We start from the raw sequence: 18,162 nt of genomic DNA on the forward strand, positions 1-18,162 counted from the left end.
GAATTTATAATTGTTTTGTCCGATTTTCATTCTAAGGATGTTAATCTTGATAATACTGTATTATTACTTTGTCTCCTGGGTAAATTTACTCTTCACAAAGCCAGAAACATTCACTGTAATCCCAATTATAGAATGTTCTCCTCTGATATAAAGCCCCGTTTTACTTCCTTTAAGAAAATGTCAAAACCTTTGAACACAAAGGCGTCGAAAACATATCATTCTTGTGTCTGTTGTAAGGAACCTTTAATTTTTAATAGCCTACACATGTGCATGTGACCGTTTTCACAGATTCACATTTTTGTAGTTTACACGGAGATGATAAAGGTATCGGTTTCAAAAACTTGCACTTTGAAACCTGTTTTCAAGCCACCAAAACGCCGTTGTCGTGTAAATTAACTGCCAAAACGCATACAAAGTCTTCCGTTTTTAGTTGAAAACGGTGTCGTGTACACGGCCCCCGAGTTTAACCGGGGTTAACAAGCTAATGAGACACAGTAAGCAATCAGGCATGATGAGTCCGGGCAATGGATTATGGGAAAAGTAGTCCTTGAGGGAATGACAATAGTCTGTGATGGTGGCTCTCAAGGGCACTCCAGCTGGTGATCGTGACAATTTCATATGGATAATTCAGTGTTTTAAATTGTGTATGTACAGTATGTATGTATATGTGTGTGTGTGTGTATATATATATATATATATAGTACAAGAGTATAGTATATATAAAGTACAAGAGTCTGTATTTGAAGGGATTGAATGAACTTATGAAAGTGAATAAAAATTATATATATTCTATATAATATATAATAATATATAATATATATATATATATATTCTATATAATATATAATAATATATATTATATATATATATATATAAACATTTTTTTATTGTATAGCTTTTTATTCACTTTCATAAGTTCATTCTATCCCTTCAAATACAGACTCTTGTACTTTTGTACATATTTTCAAATTCAAATAACTTTTTTTCTTGGTATTAAATCTTGTAATGTTATGATTCATTGTTTTAACAGAGCACAGAAAATCCAGTTTTCCATAACATGCCTCCTAAAGGGTTAGTTCACCCAAAAATGAAAATTCTGTCAGCAGTTACTCACCCTCATGTTGTTCCAACCCCGTAAGACCTTCGTTCATCTTCGGAACACAAATTAAGATATTTTTTATTAAATTTGAGAGCTGTCTCACTCCTCCATAGGCTTCTATTGTAATTGAAACTTGCCGGCCTAGAAAGTTAGTAAAAACATCGTTAAAATAGTCCAAGTGACTAAAGTGGCTCAACCTTAAGTTTATCAAGAGACGAGATTAATTTTTGTGCGCAAAAAAAAACAAAATTAACTACTTTATTCAACTATTCATCTTCTACTTTGTGTGCCACACTCATGACCAGCGTCGGCCAATGGTGAGCCTACGTTCTGACGTACAGCCCAGAAGCGCTGCGCTGTTACACTACCTGAACTCACTCAGATGAACGAAGGTCTTACGGGGTTGGAACAACATAAGGGGGACAGAATTTTTATTTTTGGGTGAACTAACCCTTTAAAGGTTATTTTGATATGAGAATTTATGCAGAGTTTCTTTTGTTCTCTCTATAGGACAACAGTAAATGGAGTTTCATGATGGATGAACAACTCATGTCCTGGGCGACCAGCAGACCTGAAGTAAGTCTGTGTGTTCCTTGAACGTGTGTGAGGTTTAGCAGATATGTGAAAGTGTGCGTTACGGCATTCGGATGTTCCTTGATCTTCCTCATTCGTCTCTGTCAGTATAGTCTTTGTGTTCAGCATTGTTCTTTCAGGCAGTTTTTTATCACTCTTCACATGTTTTTATTCATTCATCTTTTATAAATTACCTCACACAAACTCTACCAGCTAGCTGCACACACAACCTGGCTGTCTCTACATAAAACTCTTTTCGTACTCATATAAAGCATATCTTTGTGCATTTTTTATCTTTACAGCTTGCTGAATTGGCTATTTAATGGACATGGCCTTATTTCGCAGCATCAGTACATTGAGATTGCATTAAAGAAAAATGCTTTTGCAATTTGTTGTGTATAAAGGAAATAATGTTGTTATTTTAAAGTGCCCCAATTAGGCTTTTGCAGATATTACCTTTCATTTAGTGTGTAATATCTGTTTGGGAATGTAAAAGGTCTGCAAAGTTTCAAAGATCAAAGTGCACAACAAAGTTATGGTAACACTATGGTAAAACTAGTTGCTTATTAGCATGCATATTCTTACAATATTGGCTGTTTATTAGTACTTATAAAGCACATATTAATGCCTTATTCTGCATGATCATATTCTACATCTCTTAATGCTACCCAATACCTAAACTTAACAACTACCTTACTAATAGGGTGGCCATTTCCATAACACCAAGAAGGAAGACACTTTGCGGCATTTAGTGAGGCAAGAATAATTGCATAGGACTCTGGTGTTCTCGCAACTACAATACAATTTTGTCCATCATATCGATGGTATCATGATATCTACGATATATCTTGATGTACACCTATGTGTAACAGAAGAGGCAAAAAAGAGTTTGTTCACAGTATTTGTATTTATTAAGACATTGTGATGTCTGTTTCAAAAACTGACCACTGAGATGAACCTGTCTTGCAAAGTGCACAGTGCCTGAAAACATAACATTTCGGGACTTCTGGAAATAAAAGAAATACATAATTAAACAAATAATGAATGCGAAAAATAAATAAATACACATTTCAGTTCTTAACAAAGAAGTTCACCCTCTGCAGCAGCTCAGGCGACAACAGCACTAAATATAAATTCGTGCTCTTTTGTCCATTCCGGATTAAATGAGGTCTGACGTTTCAGCATGTTAACGTTATGATATGACGTAGCCAGCACGTGGAGGCTTGTTTAGGTTTTGAACTAATGACATATCAGATATTTTTTTGACACAGCTTTCAGCCAATCATTTGTTTGACCAGAGATCTTACGGTGTTAGACGCTGCTGCTGCGTCCCAATAAAGATTCTAGAGCGTGTTTTTTTTTTTTGGCCGATTCAGCGCAACTCCAAAAAGGAGGACAAATGAGTGTCCGGGTTGAGGATGCGCCGGCGGACAGGGGGCTTAAAATTCGCACTGTCCTGCCAAAATCCGGACGTATGGCCGCCCTACTTACTAACTGTGAATAAGCAACAATTAAGCGTTTATTGAGGCAAAAGGCATAGTTAATAGTTAGTTAGTGAGAATTGGACCCTAATCTAAAATGTGATTTTCTCCCAAAAGAAATAACCATTTCAGAACTGCCTTAAACGTCTTTCTTCCTGCACAAACCTACGTAGGTTTGGAACAAATTAGCATAATACCAGCCTATGGTCTTCATTGGCTGCCCGTGAACCGCATTAATCGTATCATCGAAATGTAGAGAAGACTTTTTTTCTGCGCTGAAACTGACTCCGTAGTTATAGTTCGTATCACTGTGTATCAAATGCTGACCTTGGATGCATGTAAACGTGTTGTAGGAGACCTCCAAAACAAAATTATGAACCTTAAAAATAGCATAATAGGAGCAGTTTAAACATCTTATTTGAATCTAATAAAATTGTGTTTGTGTGTTTTACAGGACTGGCAGCAGGGTGGTAAAAGTGAGGTGTACCTGTGGGGTAACGGACGTCACGGGCAGCTGGCGGATGCTGGAACCAGCGCATCTGTGCCCAGCCTTGCGCCCTCCCTCTCTCAGACTCAACAGGTAGAGTGCCAACACAAAATGCATGCAAAACTACCACAACACATGTTCATTTAATGAAAGAGTTATCCTCTCCATTTATGTCTGATGTGTGTTTCTCTGCAAAAGGTGGTGTGCGGTCAGAACTGCACATTCCTGGTTCAGGCTAATGGTTCAGTTCTGGCTGTAGGGGAGGGCAGTTATGGGCGACTCGGACAGGGTAACTCAGACGACCTCTACACCCCAACTATCATCTCAGCTTTACAAGGTAATACAAATAACTTGAATTCAATGTGAAGTCCTTGTGCAGGAAATATATATTGCATGGGATATGATTTATTTGTTCTCTAATAGGTTATGTAGTGACGCAGCTAGTGACATCATACGGGTCAGATGGACACTCACTGGCTCTCACCGAGACTGGAGAGGTGTTCAGCTGGGGTGATGGGGATTATGGGAAACTCGGCCACGGGAACAGCGAACGGCAAAGGCGACCCAAGCAGATCGAGGCTCTGCAGGGAGAGGAAGTTGTGCAGGTATAGGAAATCACTGTCCAAGATAATCGCCAAAAGCATCACATGATCAGCTTTCATTTGAACAACCTTTCCCCTTCTCAGCTGGCCTGTGGGTTCAAACACTCAGCTGTCGTCACAGCAGACGGAAAACTCTTCACCTTTGGCAGTGGAGATTCTGGACGCTTGGGTCAAAGGTCAACTTCGAACAAGATGATCCCGGAGAGGGTTACAGCATTAGATGGATGCCACATTGGACAGGTGCTACTTTCCCTTGTTTTGACTTTCATGCTACTGTGTGCGTATTTGACCTTTGACCGATGCGTGATGAGTGCAGATGACCTTTCCTCTCATGTTTAGGTGTCCTGTGGTATCAATCATACTTTGGTCCTCTCATCAGACGGCCTGACCATTTGGGCCTTCGGAGATGGTGATTATGGTAAACTTGGTATCGGGCCATGCACAGTGAAGTGCTACCCACAGGTACCGTCGTACTGATCTTCTCACTGGCTGATCGTTACTGTTCATTAAAATACTGTTCAAAAGTTTGGGTTTGGTAAGATTTGGTCAGATATTTTTTTAAAGAAATCTCACCAAAGCTGCATTTATTTGATCAAAAATACAGTAAAAACAGTAACTTTGTGAAATATTTGTACAATTTAAAACTGTTTTCTATTTTATTTATATTTGTTTAATGTAATTTATTCATGTGATGGCAAAGCTGAATTTTCAGCATCATTACTCCAGTAATTTTGAGTCCAAAAATGACTCAAGTGCTGTTCTTTGGATGATTTAAAGTTAAGCTTGTCTTTGAAACATGAACAGAGTCGCGGCCAAAGCCGAATCGAAAGACAGCTGTTCGCCAGCAGCACCCATTCTTTGTTTTCAAGTAGCAGTGAACCGTCGCATCTCTGTCTTCAATATGTTAAGCCTGCCCGCCGACTCTATACACGATGTGATTGGCCTGACTAGAGTTTGGTTTTTCCAGCTCGAAAGTCAACGGAGAGTTGCTAGACTACACTGGCTGCAAAATAATTTTTGCAACTGCTAGGGGGAGTCTAGATTTCTAGGCTACCATTTATTATTATTATTATCAGTTTTGAATGATAAATGCCCTTATGGTCACTTTTGATCAGTTTAAAATATCCTTACCAAATAAAAGACAAATGAAATCTTAAAAGAAAGTCCTACTGACCCCAAACTTTCAAACGGAAGTGTACTGTATGGGTTTTGTCCATTGGCTGATTGACCTGCATTTCAATTGGTTGGCAGAAAGTGGAGGCTCTTTGCAATAAAGGCATCAAAAAGGTTGGATGTGGAACGCATTTCTCAGTGGTTCTGGCAAAAGATGGGCACGTCTACACATTTGGCCAAGGTAGTCCCTCAAGGAATCTTCATCCAAATGTATTTGTGTGTAAATCTGGCATCATTTACATTTTTGAAATGAGATGTCTGAACGTAAAGCTGACTGTGTGTTTTTCAAAAGCACCTTTGTGATGTTAAGACAGGCCTGATGTGTGTGTATGTTTTCACAGAGCGTCTGATAGGTCTGCCGGACGCCATGCTAAAGAATCACAACCGGCCACAGATTATTCCTGCTTTGGAGGGAGTGTTTATTGAGGACATCGCTGTGGGCTGCGAGCACATTCTTGCTTTATCCAACACTGGAGACGTGTATGCATGGGGCTGCAACTGTGAGGCCCAGGTAAAGTCAGCTGAAATACTGCACTGACCCTTTACCATCATGTCTGATTGGGTTAATATTTAGTTGAGCTTATGTCCTCTATGTGTACATTGCAGCTGGGTCTGGGCCATTCCAATCCCGTCAAAGAGCCCGCTCTAGTTACTGTTCTACAGGGCAAGAACATCAGGCAGATCTCTGCTGGACGCTGTCATACCTCGGCCTGGACCACACCGGCTCTGTCAACCAGAGCATCAGGTACACACCACAGGCTTGGAGACAAATCCTTGTGAGCTGGGTTGGAACCTCATAAGTAAACCTTTTGGAACGCTCCTCGTGGGCAGACGTTCACTCATATGCACCACACAACTAACACCTTTTGGTAAATGTCAATCATTTTTAAAATAAAAAAGAATTGGTTTTCAGGCCTGAAGACATCATGCCAATCAACAAAATCCTAAAAAAAAGTCTGTATACAATATACAGTAAATATACAAATGTTTTAGGTCAGTAATTTTATTCATATATATATATATATATTCAAATACAGTGTTTAACACATTTATTAGACCACCTGTCATAATAAAGAGAAATCTCAAATATTTTAGGAATCTGTCAAAAACTTGTTTAAAACTAAAAATTGTATAACAAACTGAAAACTGTTTGGCATTGACTATTCGACAAACTGGCATTGTTTTTATGTACAGTACTTTTCCACAGTCTCTGTTGTTATTGACTTCCAAGTAGTTTCTAGTTGTTCCCAAAGACTTTTGTGCGATATATCTTTGAATCCACTAAATCCCAAATTTGTTCACTTTGACTTGGCCAACTGTGACTAAAGAGCTTACACATACTGGTGGATAGGATAACCATTACAGAAACATAAAAAAATATTTTGATTATCGGCAATACTGTTAGTTTGGGGCAGCTGTGGCACAAACCTTACATTGGGTGGTGGTTTAATACATTTGTTAAGCACTGCTGAAAAATGCTGTTCTGAAAAACTTGCTGTTCATCAAAGTATCTTTAAAAAATATGATCTCAAATAATTTCACATTTTACTCAAAAAACATTGATAATAAAAATGTTTCTTAAGCACCAAATCAGCACATAAGAATGATTTTTGAAGGATCATGTGACACTGAAGACTAGATTTGAACATATATTCAAATAGAAAGCAGTTATTTTAAATTGTCAATTTACTCAAATCATAAACTTTAAAAATCTTACTGACCTCAAACTTTATAGAAATGCTTGCATCTGACATATTCAATTGACTAGAACTGCTTTTTTTTTTTTGTAATCTCCACAAAAATAATTTAAAAAAAATCCTTATCTAGTATTCACAAACAACTGGAAATCCTTTATTTATTGGTCAAAATGTATGGAAATCTGGTAATATACACAATTCAGATATGCAATATTTTTCTGCTGAATTCTGGCATAATTCAGCTTGTTTAACATCTCCATACTTTCTGACCTTATCAGTGAACCGTACTGTTCTAGGATCAGTTCCTCAGCAGTTGGATGTGAGATTTGTTTTTGCATCTCATGTCAACAACTCTGACTCTGTATTTTGCAGGTTGTTCAGGGATTCAGCTGGGTTTGCCTCAGTCCGTGCCCCCGCAGTATAACGCCCTTAAAGACTGCAGCTCTGAAGTGCTAAACACCCGTCTCAGAGTTCTGTACCACTTCTCTGATCTTATGTACAAGTCCTGGAGGCTTCTGAACCTCGACCCTCGCAGTCAGGTACGCATAATCACTAATAAAACATAAACACACTCACACATTCATATCAATCACAGCATTGCCTGCTGTTTCACTGGAAAGAAACTGTACTCTGTCTTCCTGCCAAGAACCTTTCATCATTTTCTAAGCTCAGCTGAATTTGTGTCCAGTGTGAAAGTGTTGTTACGATTCCTGTTTTTTACCTCCAGACTAATAGGTCTCTGTCGCTCGATATCCGAGCAAGGGTTTTGTCTGACTCTCTGGCTGGTTTCCAGGTGAATGCTTCTCGCTACAGCTCAGGTACCGCTGCCATCGTACAAGGCCAACTCCGAGGCCTCCTGTCCCCGAAAGTCAACACTCTTCCTCTCGTTCGCACTATCGGCAGAACCATGACACAAGGAAAGACCTACGGCCCACAGATCACAGTCAAACGGATCTCCACCAGGTGCAAGAATAATTTAACCAAGGCTGCACAATTAATCGAAATAAAACCGAAATTGTGAAAAACCTGTATATATGAATTATCCTACTTTTAAAAGTGTGATTTCTAGACCTGGAAAAGTCCTGTAAATTTAAATCTTAGAGCTCCATGGAAATTTTTATAATGAATATTAATTTTTCTAGTTTTGCCAAGCTCAGAAATATTGTTTCGGATAGAAATGAAAAAATTAAATCATATCCTTAATTCTTATCCAAAAAATCACAAAAAAATGGAAAATTCATGGGGCCACAATATTATTGTGGACAATAGGAGGACTTGGAGCCAAGATTTTGAGAACCACTGGATTAGAGGAACACAGGAAGTGTAGAGAATAGTGTTGTCAAAAGTACCGACTTCGGTACCAAGTCGGTACTGAAATTTAAAAAATTTGAAGATACCAAGTGTTTACACAGATACACACGGGAGCGTTGGAAAGCACAGGCGTCTATCAGTGGATCCCTACAATATCCACTGATAGACGGTGTAGCAAGGTTCAGGGAAGAAGGAGGCGGGAACCGGCGGACAATCAAATTAAAACTTTATTTAAATGAAATAAACAAACAAAATACCTGCCAGCAGTCCCTCACGGAACTGCTGGCTACCGAAAATAAAATATAAATACCTGCCAGCAGCCCCTCACGGACGACTGCTGGCTACCAAAATAAAATACAAACAAAAGCAGGCCTGTTCCTCTCTCGATCATCCACTCCGTCGCTCCCCCTTTATGCTTCCGCTCCTCCGTGAGAGATGCGAGACCGGTGTGCTTCACAGGTGCTGCTCATTAGCAATCGCACCACCGGCCTCGCGACGTTCTCTCACGTCCCTCGGCCATCCTGCTCACCACATACCCCCATCACCCCTCACAGGCCAGGGGGTACACCCGAGACTGTGCCTACTCCCCCCCCCCGGGGGCGGCGATCCCTGGGGGTATGGATCGACGAGCCGAGGGAAACGGAGACGGAAGCATGAGGAGCGACAGATCGAGAGAGGGGGGAGAGAGAGAGAGAGAGAGAGAGAGAGAGAGAGAGAGAGAGAGAGAGAAAAAAAACTTGGTCCGGTTCCCCCAACGCGCCGTCAACTGGTCCCCCACCAGCTGGGCGATCTCCTCCGCGGTGCCTGACGATGACGCTGGGTAGCCCTCGGTGGACGGCTCGACGCTCCTCCGCCGCCCGGTGGACCGCGACGACTCCTTGGGCTCTAGGGCAGACGGTAGGAGTCCCCCGCTCCCTGCTCCTCCCCTTTTCTGGTGCACGGCAGCAGGCTCCGGCCCACGGCACGCGGCGGCGACTCCCCCGCTCCCTCCCGGACGGCAGCCGCCCCTCCAACTCCCAGGCGGCCGGCAGCGAGCTCGACCGTCCCCCCGGCAACTCACTCCAGCGCACCGCCTCGAGCGTCCATGGCCGCGAGTCCTGCGACTCGCGCACCATGCTCGATGGCACCGCGGATTCCCCACAGCGGCGAGGACTCTCTGACAGCGCGTTCCTCCCTCCTCCCAGGTTTAGGCACCAGTGTAGCAAGGTTCAGGGAAGAAGGAGGCGGGAACCGGCGGACAATCAAATTAAAACTTTATTTAAATGAAATAAACAAACAAAATACCTGCCAGCAGTCCCTCACGGAACTGCTGGCTACCGAAAATAAAATATAAATACCTGCCAGCAGCCCCTCACGGACGACTGCTGGCTACCAAAATAAAATACAAACAAAAGCAGGCCTGTTCCTCTCTCGATCATCCACTCCGTCGCTCCCCCTTCATGCTTCCGCTCCTCCGTGAGAGATGCGAGACCGGTGTGCTTCACAGGTGCTGCTCATTAGCAATCGCACCACCGGCCTCGCGTCGTTCTCTCACGTCCCTCGGCCATCCTGCTCACCACAGACGGATCTGCTGATAGATGACTGCTTTCAAATGCTCCCATGTGTATCTGTGTAAGCGCTTGGTGAAGATGTTGAGCGCATGAACACAATGACCAATCAGAGACATACATGTTGAGCATGTGAACGCAATGGCCAATCAGACATGCATGTTGAGCGCATGAACACAATTGCCAACCAGAGGTGTTAAAGAATCAGTTCATCAGTGCTCAAAATGCTAGAGGGAAATGCTGGTATCTTCACATTTTTAAAATTTCAGTGTCCAATTGGTACCGAAGTCGGTACTTTTGACAACACTATTAGAGAATGTATAGACAGATAGTTGATAATGTTTGTGTTTTTAGCTAAAGATTTGTTTTTGCCAAATTCACAGGGGGCGCTCTAGCAAGCCCATTTTCGTGCAGATCGCCAAGCAGGTGGTGAACCTGAACCCTACTGAGCTGCGTCTGCCGTCCAGAGCATGGAAGGTGAAGTTGGTTGGAGAGGGGGCGGATGACGCCGGGGGCGTGTTTGATGACACCATCACTGAGATGTGCCAGGTAACTCCAACTCCAACATCCAGGGGGTCGCTTTTTACTGTATTCATGCATTCAAAACCGAATTCTCTTTTCCCAGGAGTTGCAGTCTGGTGTGGTCGACCTTCTTATTCACACTCCTAACAGCACTGCAGATGTTGGTAGTAACACGGACCGGTACGTTGTAGACAATGAGATGTGCAAGCAGAATGTAATGGAGTGCTGCAGTGATGATGGGTTTTTGTAGACCGACCCAGAAGTTCGCATCACCCTGATTCCCTCGACAAAAACCCAATTGTTTTTTTTTTTCATTGGCTTTAAGTTGTTCTAAACCTATATGAGTTTCTTTGGTAACCAAACAGTGGATGGGCCCTTGAAAACCCAGGACGCTGAAACCGGAAGTGCTAAAATGCTCACTTGTTTCTGGGTTTTGGCCTACAATAATAAGTCATCCCTGCAGCACTGTATTGGTTCTAAAAAAAAAAAAGAGACCGTTTTTCTGCTAACCTCCATTGTCTGGACAGGTTCTTGCTGAGCCCAGCAGCAGTCTCAGATGATCACATGGTGCAGTTTCGCTTCTTGGGGATCCTAATGGCGGTGGCCATTCGAACCAAAAAGCCCTTGGATCTGCACCTGGCGCCGTGGGTGTGGAAACAAATGTGCTGCATTCCTCTGGGAGCCGGCGACCTGGAGGAGGTGGACCTGCTCACGTACCGCTCACTTCAGGGCATCTTACACCTGGACAACAGCGTGATCAATGAAGAGAACTTCACAGTGGTGAGCCATACAGTCCTGAGAGACTAGTAGAGATCACCCATTCAGACATCAAACACATCACTTGCTCACTGTCTGGTCTTTTTTCTGGATTTGTAGATGATCCCTCTGGACTCGTTTGTAGCTCACAGTGCTGATGGCACATTGGTTCCAGTGATTCCTGGTGGGCATAACTTCCCCCTGACATTCTCCAACAGGAACGATTATGTGGAGAGAGCCCTGCACTACAGACTTCATGAGATGGACAGACAGGTATCTGCCTTCTTTTGGACACTTTGGAATTACAGAATGGGATTATATTCACTAAATTCTCAATTAAAGCCACAATTCACCCGAAAATGGAAATTCTGCCATTATTGTTCCAAACCCATATGTTTTGTTTTCATGAAACACCATAGGAGGTTTTAGAAGAATTGTACTGCATGATTTGCATACTGCCATCTTGAGACGCCCCATGATGATAATTAAATAATTTGTTAAATCATAATGTTGAAAAAGTGACATGATTAAAATAATCATGGGGGGATATGTGATTTTTAGGGGTTTAAGCACAAAGTGCTGAAACCCTATTGTAATTGTAAGGATTTGTAAAACTGATCGTGCAGACCAAACCGTAAGTGCTAGAGACTTGAAACCTGGCCAGATAATAGGCCTCAATTTGGGGAGAACCTATCAGAGTATGACCCCGATTGGCCCATAGGTGGCGCTACAGCAACCAAAAGTAGTAAATTGATCATAACTCCTAGACTGTTTGACTTAGAATCAAGTCAACCACTTTTTACACCACTGTGATCACTGGCTCAAGACGGACAAAATGTATATCTGCAATTTCGATTTAGGCAGCAAAAAAATTCTGCTATGTCGAATATTGTCCAAAACCTACTTTTGCAAACTAGTCCCTGGTTTTTCGCCCGATCGGAACCAGACCAGACTAGGGCAATTCTCTGGACTCTCTAGATCAATAATTATCGGAAAAAAGTTGAACTTTTGCATTTGGGTGGCTGTAACAGGGTCATTTAGAAAAGGGGCGTGACAAAATACACTCAAAAGCTTATAAATCCTAAAGGAAAACTCAGAAACTCACTAAATTGCCTTATGTGCTTAAAGGCCTAAAATGCTTGAACCCCGCTAAATGCTGCTTGCAGCTTTAATTCTGATTAAAATGTGTGGAAAAGTTTAAAATGTTATTTTAAAGGTTTGCTTTGCTTGTTTGTAGAGCTGGACAGTTTGGCCAAAAAAAATATATTGTGATAATTAAATCAATATAACTGAAAATGATAATAATAATAACGTGATTTTATTATGATCTGTTATTATTAAAAAAAATATAGAAATATATTACTATTGTACTACTATTTCACTATTTGTAAAATACCATCTAGTAATTAATAAAAATGAAAAACATACTAATATAAATTAATACTTAATATAATTAGCATTAATGAATTATTAATAACATAAATATTAGTATTGCCATTTTACAGTTGTTATTGTGTCTTTATTCAAATATTAAACCATCAAGCTTTTATTTTGGCATAAAACCGCAGGGTGCTATTAAACGCTTCTCATTACAAATATTATGAAATAATATAATATGACATTGTATTTATTTAGTCAGATTGCACAATAGCTTTGCAGTGGCTCTCGATGGAGGAACTTTATTAGTCCTTTCATAATGGTGAAGTATTTTTATGTACAAAAGTGTGCATACACCTGTGAATCATCAGTATTTTAGTCTGTTTTCCTGGAAATGTCTTAATATTCAGTCCACTTATCTGCTAAAAGGGAATTTGTCAACATTGGGAGCATATTAGCATATAGATGATCTCCAAGCTAACAGTCATGAACTAAAAGCCTGAATGAATGAATGCAATGAATGAATGAATGAATGAATGAATGAATGAATGAATGAATGAATGAATGAATGAATGAATGAATGAATGAATGAATGAATGAATGAATGAATGAATGAATGAATGAATGAATGAATGAATGAATGAATGAATGGCTTTATTTCGAACGTGTAAAAGAAACCATAATAATAATAAAAATGCAATAAAAGCTAATGGACAAAAAAAAAAAAAACTCAACAAAACAGAAAGCTAAACAATATTAACTTATACATGTCTGAAATGGAGTAGGAAGAAGCATAAGCTTATTTAATCATACCCCTTCTCCTCTACTCGTTAAAAATCATCCGGTTGGCCGATCATCTTAATCTGTTTATCTCCACACACCAAGAAATACAAAAATAACATACATATTTACCTATGTTTATATCCACCATAGATAATAAATTGTGTAAAAAATAAATGTATAAATAAGCTGAGAACACCTAGTCAATGACCTTCTTCATCCCTGTACCTTGTGAAAACCATATTTTTGTATCACTTTTTGAACTGAGTCATGCTTGGACATCGTTTGAGCACTAAACTTAATCTGTTCCACTCCACATATAGAAATACAAAAACGTTTTAATGTTGCACGGACACAGAAATGTTTAAAGTTGCACTCACCCCTAAAATTATACCTCCCTTCCCTATTAAAAAACAGTTTTTGAATATTGCCAGGAAGTAGGTTGTTTTTTGCTTTATACATTATTTGTGCTGTTTGAACATGAACCAGATCAGTGAATTTTAATGTCTTTGTGTAAACTCTCTATAACCGGTATTATGAATTATCCTTATGGTTCTTTTTTGCAACATAGATACAGATGATAGTCTGCATTTATAAGTATTACCCCAAACCTCCGCACAGATTGACTCAAATACTCAAAGATTGACTCTCTCTATGTATAGAGGTAAATGAAAACCACTAATGCCACATCAAGCAGTGTTAGTGGCTCTGCAGTGTATAATAATGCCAATAAACTGATCGTGCATGCCAACAGAACATAAGTGTTAAGGCAGCACGTGTGCATCTGTGTTTATGTAGGTGGCAGCAGTGAGGGAGGGCATGTCCTCCATCATCCCAGTCCCATTGCTCTCCCTGCTCACGGCTCGGCAGCTGGAACAGCTGATTTGTGGCCTGCCCGAGGTCTCTGTGGAGATGCTGAAGAAGGTGGTACGATACCGCGATGTTACCGACAGCCACCAACTCATTGGCTGGCTGTGGCAGAGCCTCGAGGAATTCACCAATGAGGAGAGAGTCCTGTTCCTGCGCTTTGTGTCCGGACGCTCCAGACTGCCATCCAATCCGGCAGACATCACACAGAAGTTTCAGATCATCAAAGTTGATCGGGTAAGACCACCGTCACATGATTAAATATTACATTTAAATATTATTTTATTTAAATATTTCATGAAAATATGTAAAGTTTGAGGTCAGTAAGATTTTTAAAATATTTTTGAAATAAGTGTATGCATGCATTTATTTGATAATTTTTTTTATTTTGAACTACTTTAATATCATTTAAAATATAATTTATTCCTGTGATGGTAAAGTTGAATTTTCAGCATCATTACTCCAGTTTTCAGTGTCACATGAAATCGAAATCTAATATGCTGATTTTTTGGGATTATTTGATGAATAGAAAGTAAAAAAAAAAGGAATTTATTTGAATAAAAAATCTTTTGTAACATGTGTATGTCTTAGTGTCAATGATCAATTTAATGCATCAATGCTGAATAAAACGATTCATTCCTTTAAAAAAATATCTGTTTATGTACAACTATATATGTATATGTCCCATTGCTCTCCCTATATACATAGCCTACACATATATATATATATATATATATATATATATATATACAGTGTGTGTGTATATATATATATATATGTGTAGACAAGATTTATACAATAAAATTAACTTTTGAATATAACATTTTGAATTATTTATTTAAAATTCACCCAAAAATTAATTTGGAAATTACTTATTTTTATTTATATTATTATTGTTTTTTTTATAAAAAGGTTGTCAGTAGATTTGGTAACTAAAAGAGAAGTTACTGAAAGGGTTAGAGTTATCGGCCTATGATTAATCAGCCTGGCTGATTAAAGGTGTCTGGAAGGCATAGTCAGCATACTGTAGTATGTACTTTCCTTGCCTAATAGCAGTATGTGCATTGTGTCTTTACTTTCTCTTTATGTTCTCTCAACAGCCTATGAACGGCCTTCCTACGGCCCAGACGTGCTTCTTTCAGCTCCGCCTTCCTCCCTACACAAGCCAGGCCATATTAGCTGAGCGCCTACGCTATTCCATTCACAACTGCCCCTCCATAGACATGGACAACTACATGCTGTCCCGCAACACCGACCCAGCGGACGGCTCTGACACGGAGTACTGATGCGGTGCTCGCAAAAACAGACAATTTTACGCTACAAAGCACAAAATCAACACAATAACAATCTTATAAATGTCTCCGGCTGCACTTCTTCCTCATACATGCAATACAATTCTCAGTCATAAAGCCTCACGTACGTACTCTCTGCAGTACCCAGAATGCACTGCAGACCCCAGTTCTTCCACCTGGTCAAAGGGAGGATATTTAAGCAATTCATTTGTTTATATCGTTGTCAATATCATTCGTGTCTCTGAATGTTGCTTCCTAAAAACGAATTTCTAAAAAAATATTACGACACCATTACAAGCTCTTGTGCCTAGATTGGTCGCGAGGTTTCTCTTGGCACTAGCGACAGAAACTGGGGTCGGTTTGTCGGTGAGCACTTGGCAGCTAGCTTCCTGTCCCAGTTTATGCCAAAGGCTTTTAAACTACTGTACTGTACTATACGCGATACCTTCTGACTCAGTGGTGGAGGGAAAGTACTGGGAAACGAGCCTCAGAGCAAACGTCGTTGGGGCGTTTGTGTGGAGCTAGCTTGTATCTTAAATGAATGTATACTTGCAAATGCCATGCACGTGTGCACTCAACTTTTATTTGCCAAATACTGTACTGATGCTGTACATTATATAGGGTTTAATGAATTTTAGCCTTTTTTTGCAACTGTGAAACAGCGTGCGGAGACGTTTGGTGACTTTTGTGTACGTCTGTGCATTCTCACAGAGCGAGAGTGCAGGTTTGTTACGCTATGCTGATTGATCATCAGTGTTATTATGTGTTTGGGGGCTTCTATGCCTCAGTGCTGGATGTAAAACATATTTTGACTGTTTTTACTCATGTGGTGAACAGAGGGGAGTCCCTTCTACTTCTGTATGCGGTGGTTTACAGTATTGCTAAATTATTGTTTGTTCCCCCCCCCCCCCCCCCCCCCCCCCCCCCAAAAAAAATATTTATCTGAGTGAGCTTTTTGTGTTGGAAGAGAGAATGAGGACTAATGCGGCTGTTGCGCTGTTTTGCACTTTAGACCTGTATGCATTGCGCTTTAGCATTAGAGGAAAATCTTATTCACTACAATATTTAAAGATTCCAGACTCCTTTATCTAGATATTCTCTCATCCTGAGCCACTACTGATATAAGTATCCAGAACTAACTTGAACAACGAAAGATTTCTTTAAGGCTGATTCATTAGGCTACGGTATGGTGGAATTGTACGATGCTTAAATTTCAGATTAAGCCATAAAACAAGAATGATTCAAAAAAGTCTACTTAAACTGTACGATATCTTCTGACGATGGCCTCTCTGATGGAAAATGCACTGTACTGTAAATTAAATTTTGTGTACAGACCTTTGTGTCATCTTGGTAAGTCGTTTTAATTTGATTGTAAATGTTTTTCTTTCTGATTATGCACAGGTTTTTGTTTATGTCTGCCATGATTTTCTGTTTATATTCCAGATATTCTAGTGCAATCAGAGTCTCTCATTTCCAAAGACAAGACAAAGGGAAAAAACCTTGCATTTCCTCTCTGAAGCAGTCTACTCATCCAAAAGATTGGAAGTTGCATGCTATACATATACAGTATGTATATATAATATACACACAGAAAATATGTGTTTGAAACACAACACAAGTTCAAAAACAATGGGTTGTTGAACTGTGTTGTCTGATTCACAAACAATTTTGATCATGCAGCGTGACCAGTGTAGACCAATTTTGATTCTTGATACAAATGATTCTTATGAATCATATTTATAATGATGAATAGACTACCATTCAAAATTTTGGAGTCAAATTCATATTTTTAGTCGGCATGGATGCATTAAATTGATAAAAATGTAACAGTATATTATTGAATATTTGGTTGTATCTGTAGTATTGTATACAGTTAGTACCGTTCAAAAGTCTGGGTCAGTAATAAAAAAATAATAATTTAAAAATAAATTTAAAAGATGACATTAAAGACTTTTGTAATGATTCAAAAGATTTCTATTTCAAATAAATGCTGTTGTTTTGAAGTTTATTCATCAAAAAATATCATGAAAAAATATCATGGTTTCCACTAAATATTAAACAGCACAGCTGCTTTCAACTTTGATTTAAAATAAGAAATGTTACTTGAGCATCAAATCAGCATATCAGAATGATTTCTGAAAGATCATACGTAAATTACATATTAAAAATATTTTTTGGTTTAAATATTTATTTGAAAAGAAAAGGCAGATCTTTTAAATTGGAATAACATTTTATAATATTACTGTTTACTGTATTTTTTATCAAATAAATGAAGCCATGGTGAGCATAGGAGACAAAACATTTAAAAAAAGCTTTCTGACCCCAAACTTTTGAATGGTAGTGTACTGCCCTGATAACATTAATAACATTATAGAATAAGCAAAGAGAAAATGTCTTTTATATGTAAGCAAAATTTACATTATAACTGACATACACAAGTGAATCTCAATCAAAACGAAATAAAATTGAAAGCTTGTGAATTGGAATCGAACCAAATCATGTATTTACGTATTGTATGTTTTAGCTAGCTGTAGACGTATACACAAAAAACCTTTAAAGTGTAAAACAGAATATCAGCATTTTTTTCACTCATAAGTT

At 39.3% G+C, this 18,162-nt stretch overlaps 1 protein-coding gene across 6 annotated transcripts in view; it reads left to right on the forward strand.

Annotated features, from left to right (window-relative positions):
* The window catches only part of LOC130090764 (probable E3 ubiquitin-protein ligase HERC1), an 85,915-nt gene extending 70,340 nt beyond the window's left edge, over positions 1–15,575 (forward strand). For all 6 annotated transcript variants that reach the window (XM_056258301.1, XM_056258296.1, XM_056258300.1 and 3 more), the window contains 17 exons: positions 1,610–1,675; positions 3,608–3,733; positions 3,839–3,977; positions 4,064–4,245; positions 4,327–4,482; positions 4,582–4,704; positions 5,494–5,596; positions 5,757–5,926; positions 6,022–6,160; positions 7,485–7,651; positions 7,906–8,075; positions 10,354–10,519; positions 10,596–10,672; positions 11,020–11,272; positions 11,369–11,521; positions 14,204–14,509; positions 15,373–15,575. In XM_056258301.1, coding sequence (XP_056114276.1) covers positions 1,610–1,675; positions 3,608–3,733; positions 3,839–3,977; positions 4,064–4,245; positions 4,327–4,482; positions 4,582–4,704; positions 5,494–5,596; positions 5,757–5,926; positions 6,022–6,160; positions 7,485–7,651; positions 7,906–8,075; positions 10,354–10,519; positions 10,596–10,672; positions 11,020–11,272; positions 11,369–11,521; positions 14,204–14,509; positions 15,373–15,558 — 2,682 coding nt within the window. In that variant the 3' untranslated portion in view covers positions 15,559–15,575. The remainder of the gene's footprint in view (positions 1–1,609; positions 1,676–3,607; positions 3,734–3,838; positions 3,978–4,063; positions 4,246–4,326; positions 4,483–4,581; positions 4,705–5,493; positions 5,597–5,756; positions 5,927–6,021; positions 6,161–7,484; positions 7,652–7,905; positions 8,076–10,353; positions 10,520–10,595; positions 10,673–11,019; positions 11,273–11,368; positions 11,522–14,203; positions 14,510–15,372) is intronic.
* Positions 15,576–18,162: the final 2,587 nt, after the last annotated feature.

This window comes from Rhinichthys klamathensis, unplaced genomic scaffold (genome assembly GCF_029890125.1).
Source record: "Rhinichthys klamathensis goyatoka isolate OS25496 unplaced genomic scaffold, OSU_Roscu_1.1 h1tg000150l_1, whole genome shotgun sequence".
NCBI lineage: Eukaryota > Metazoa > Chordata > Actinopteri > Cypriniformes > Leuciscidae > Rhinichthys > Rhinichthys klamathensis.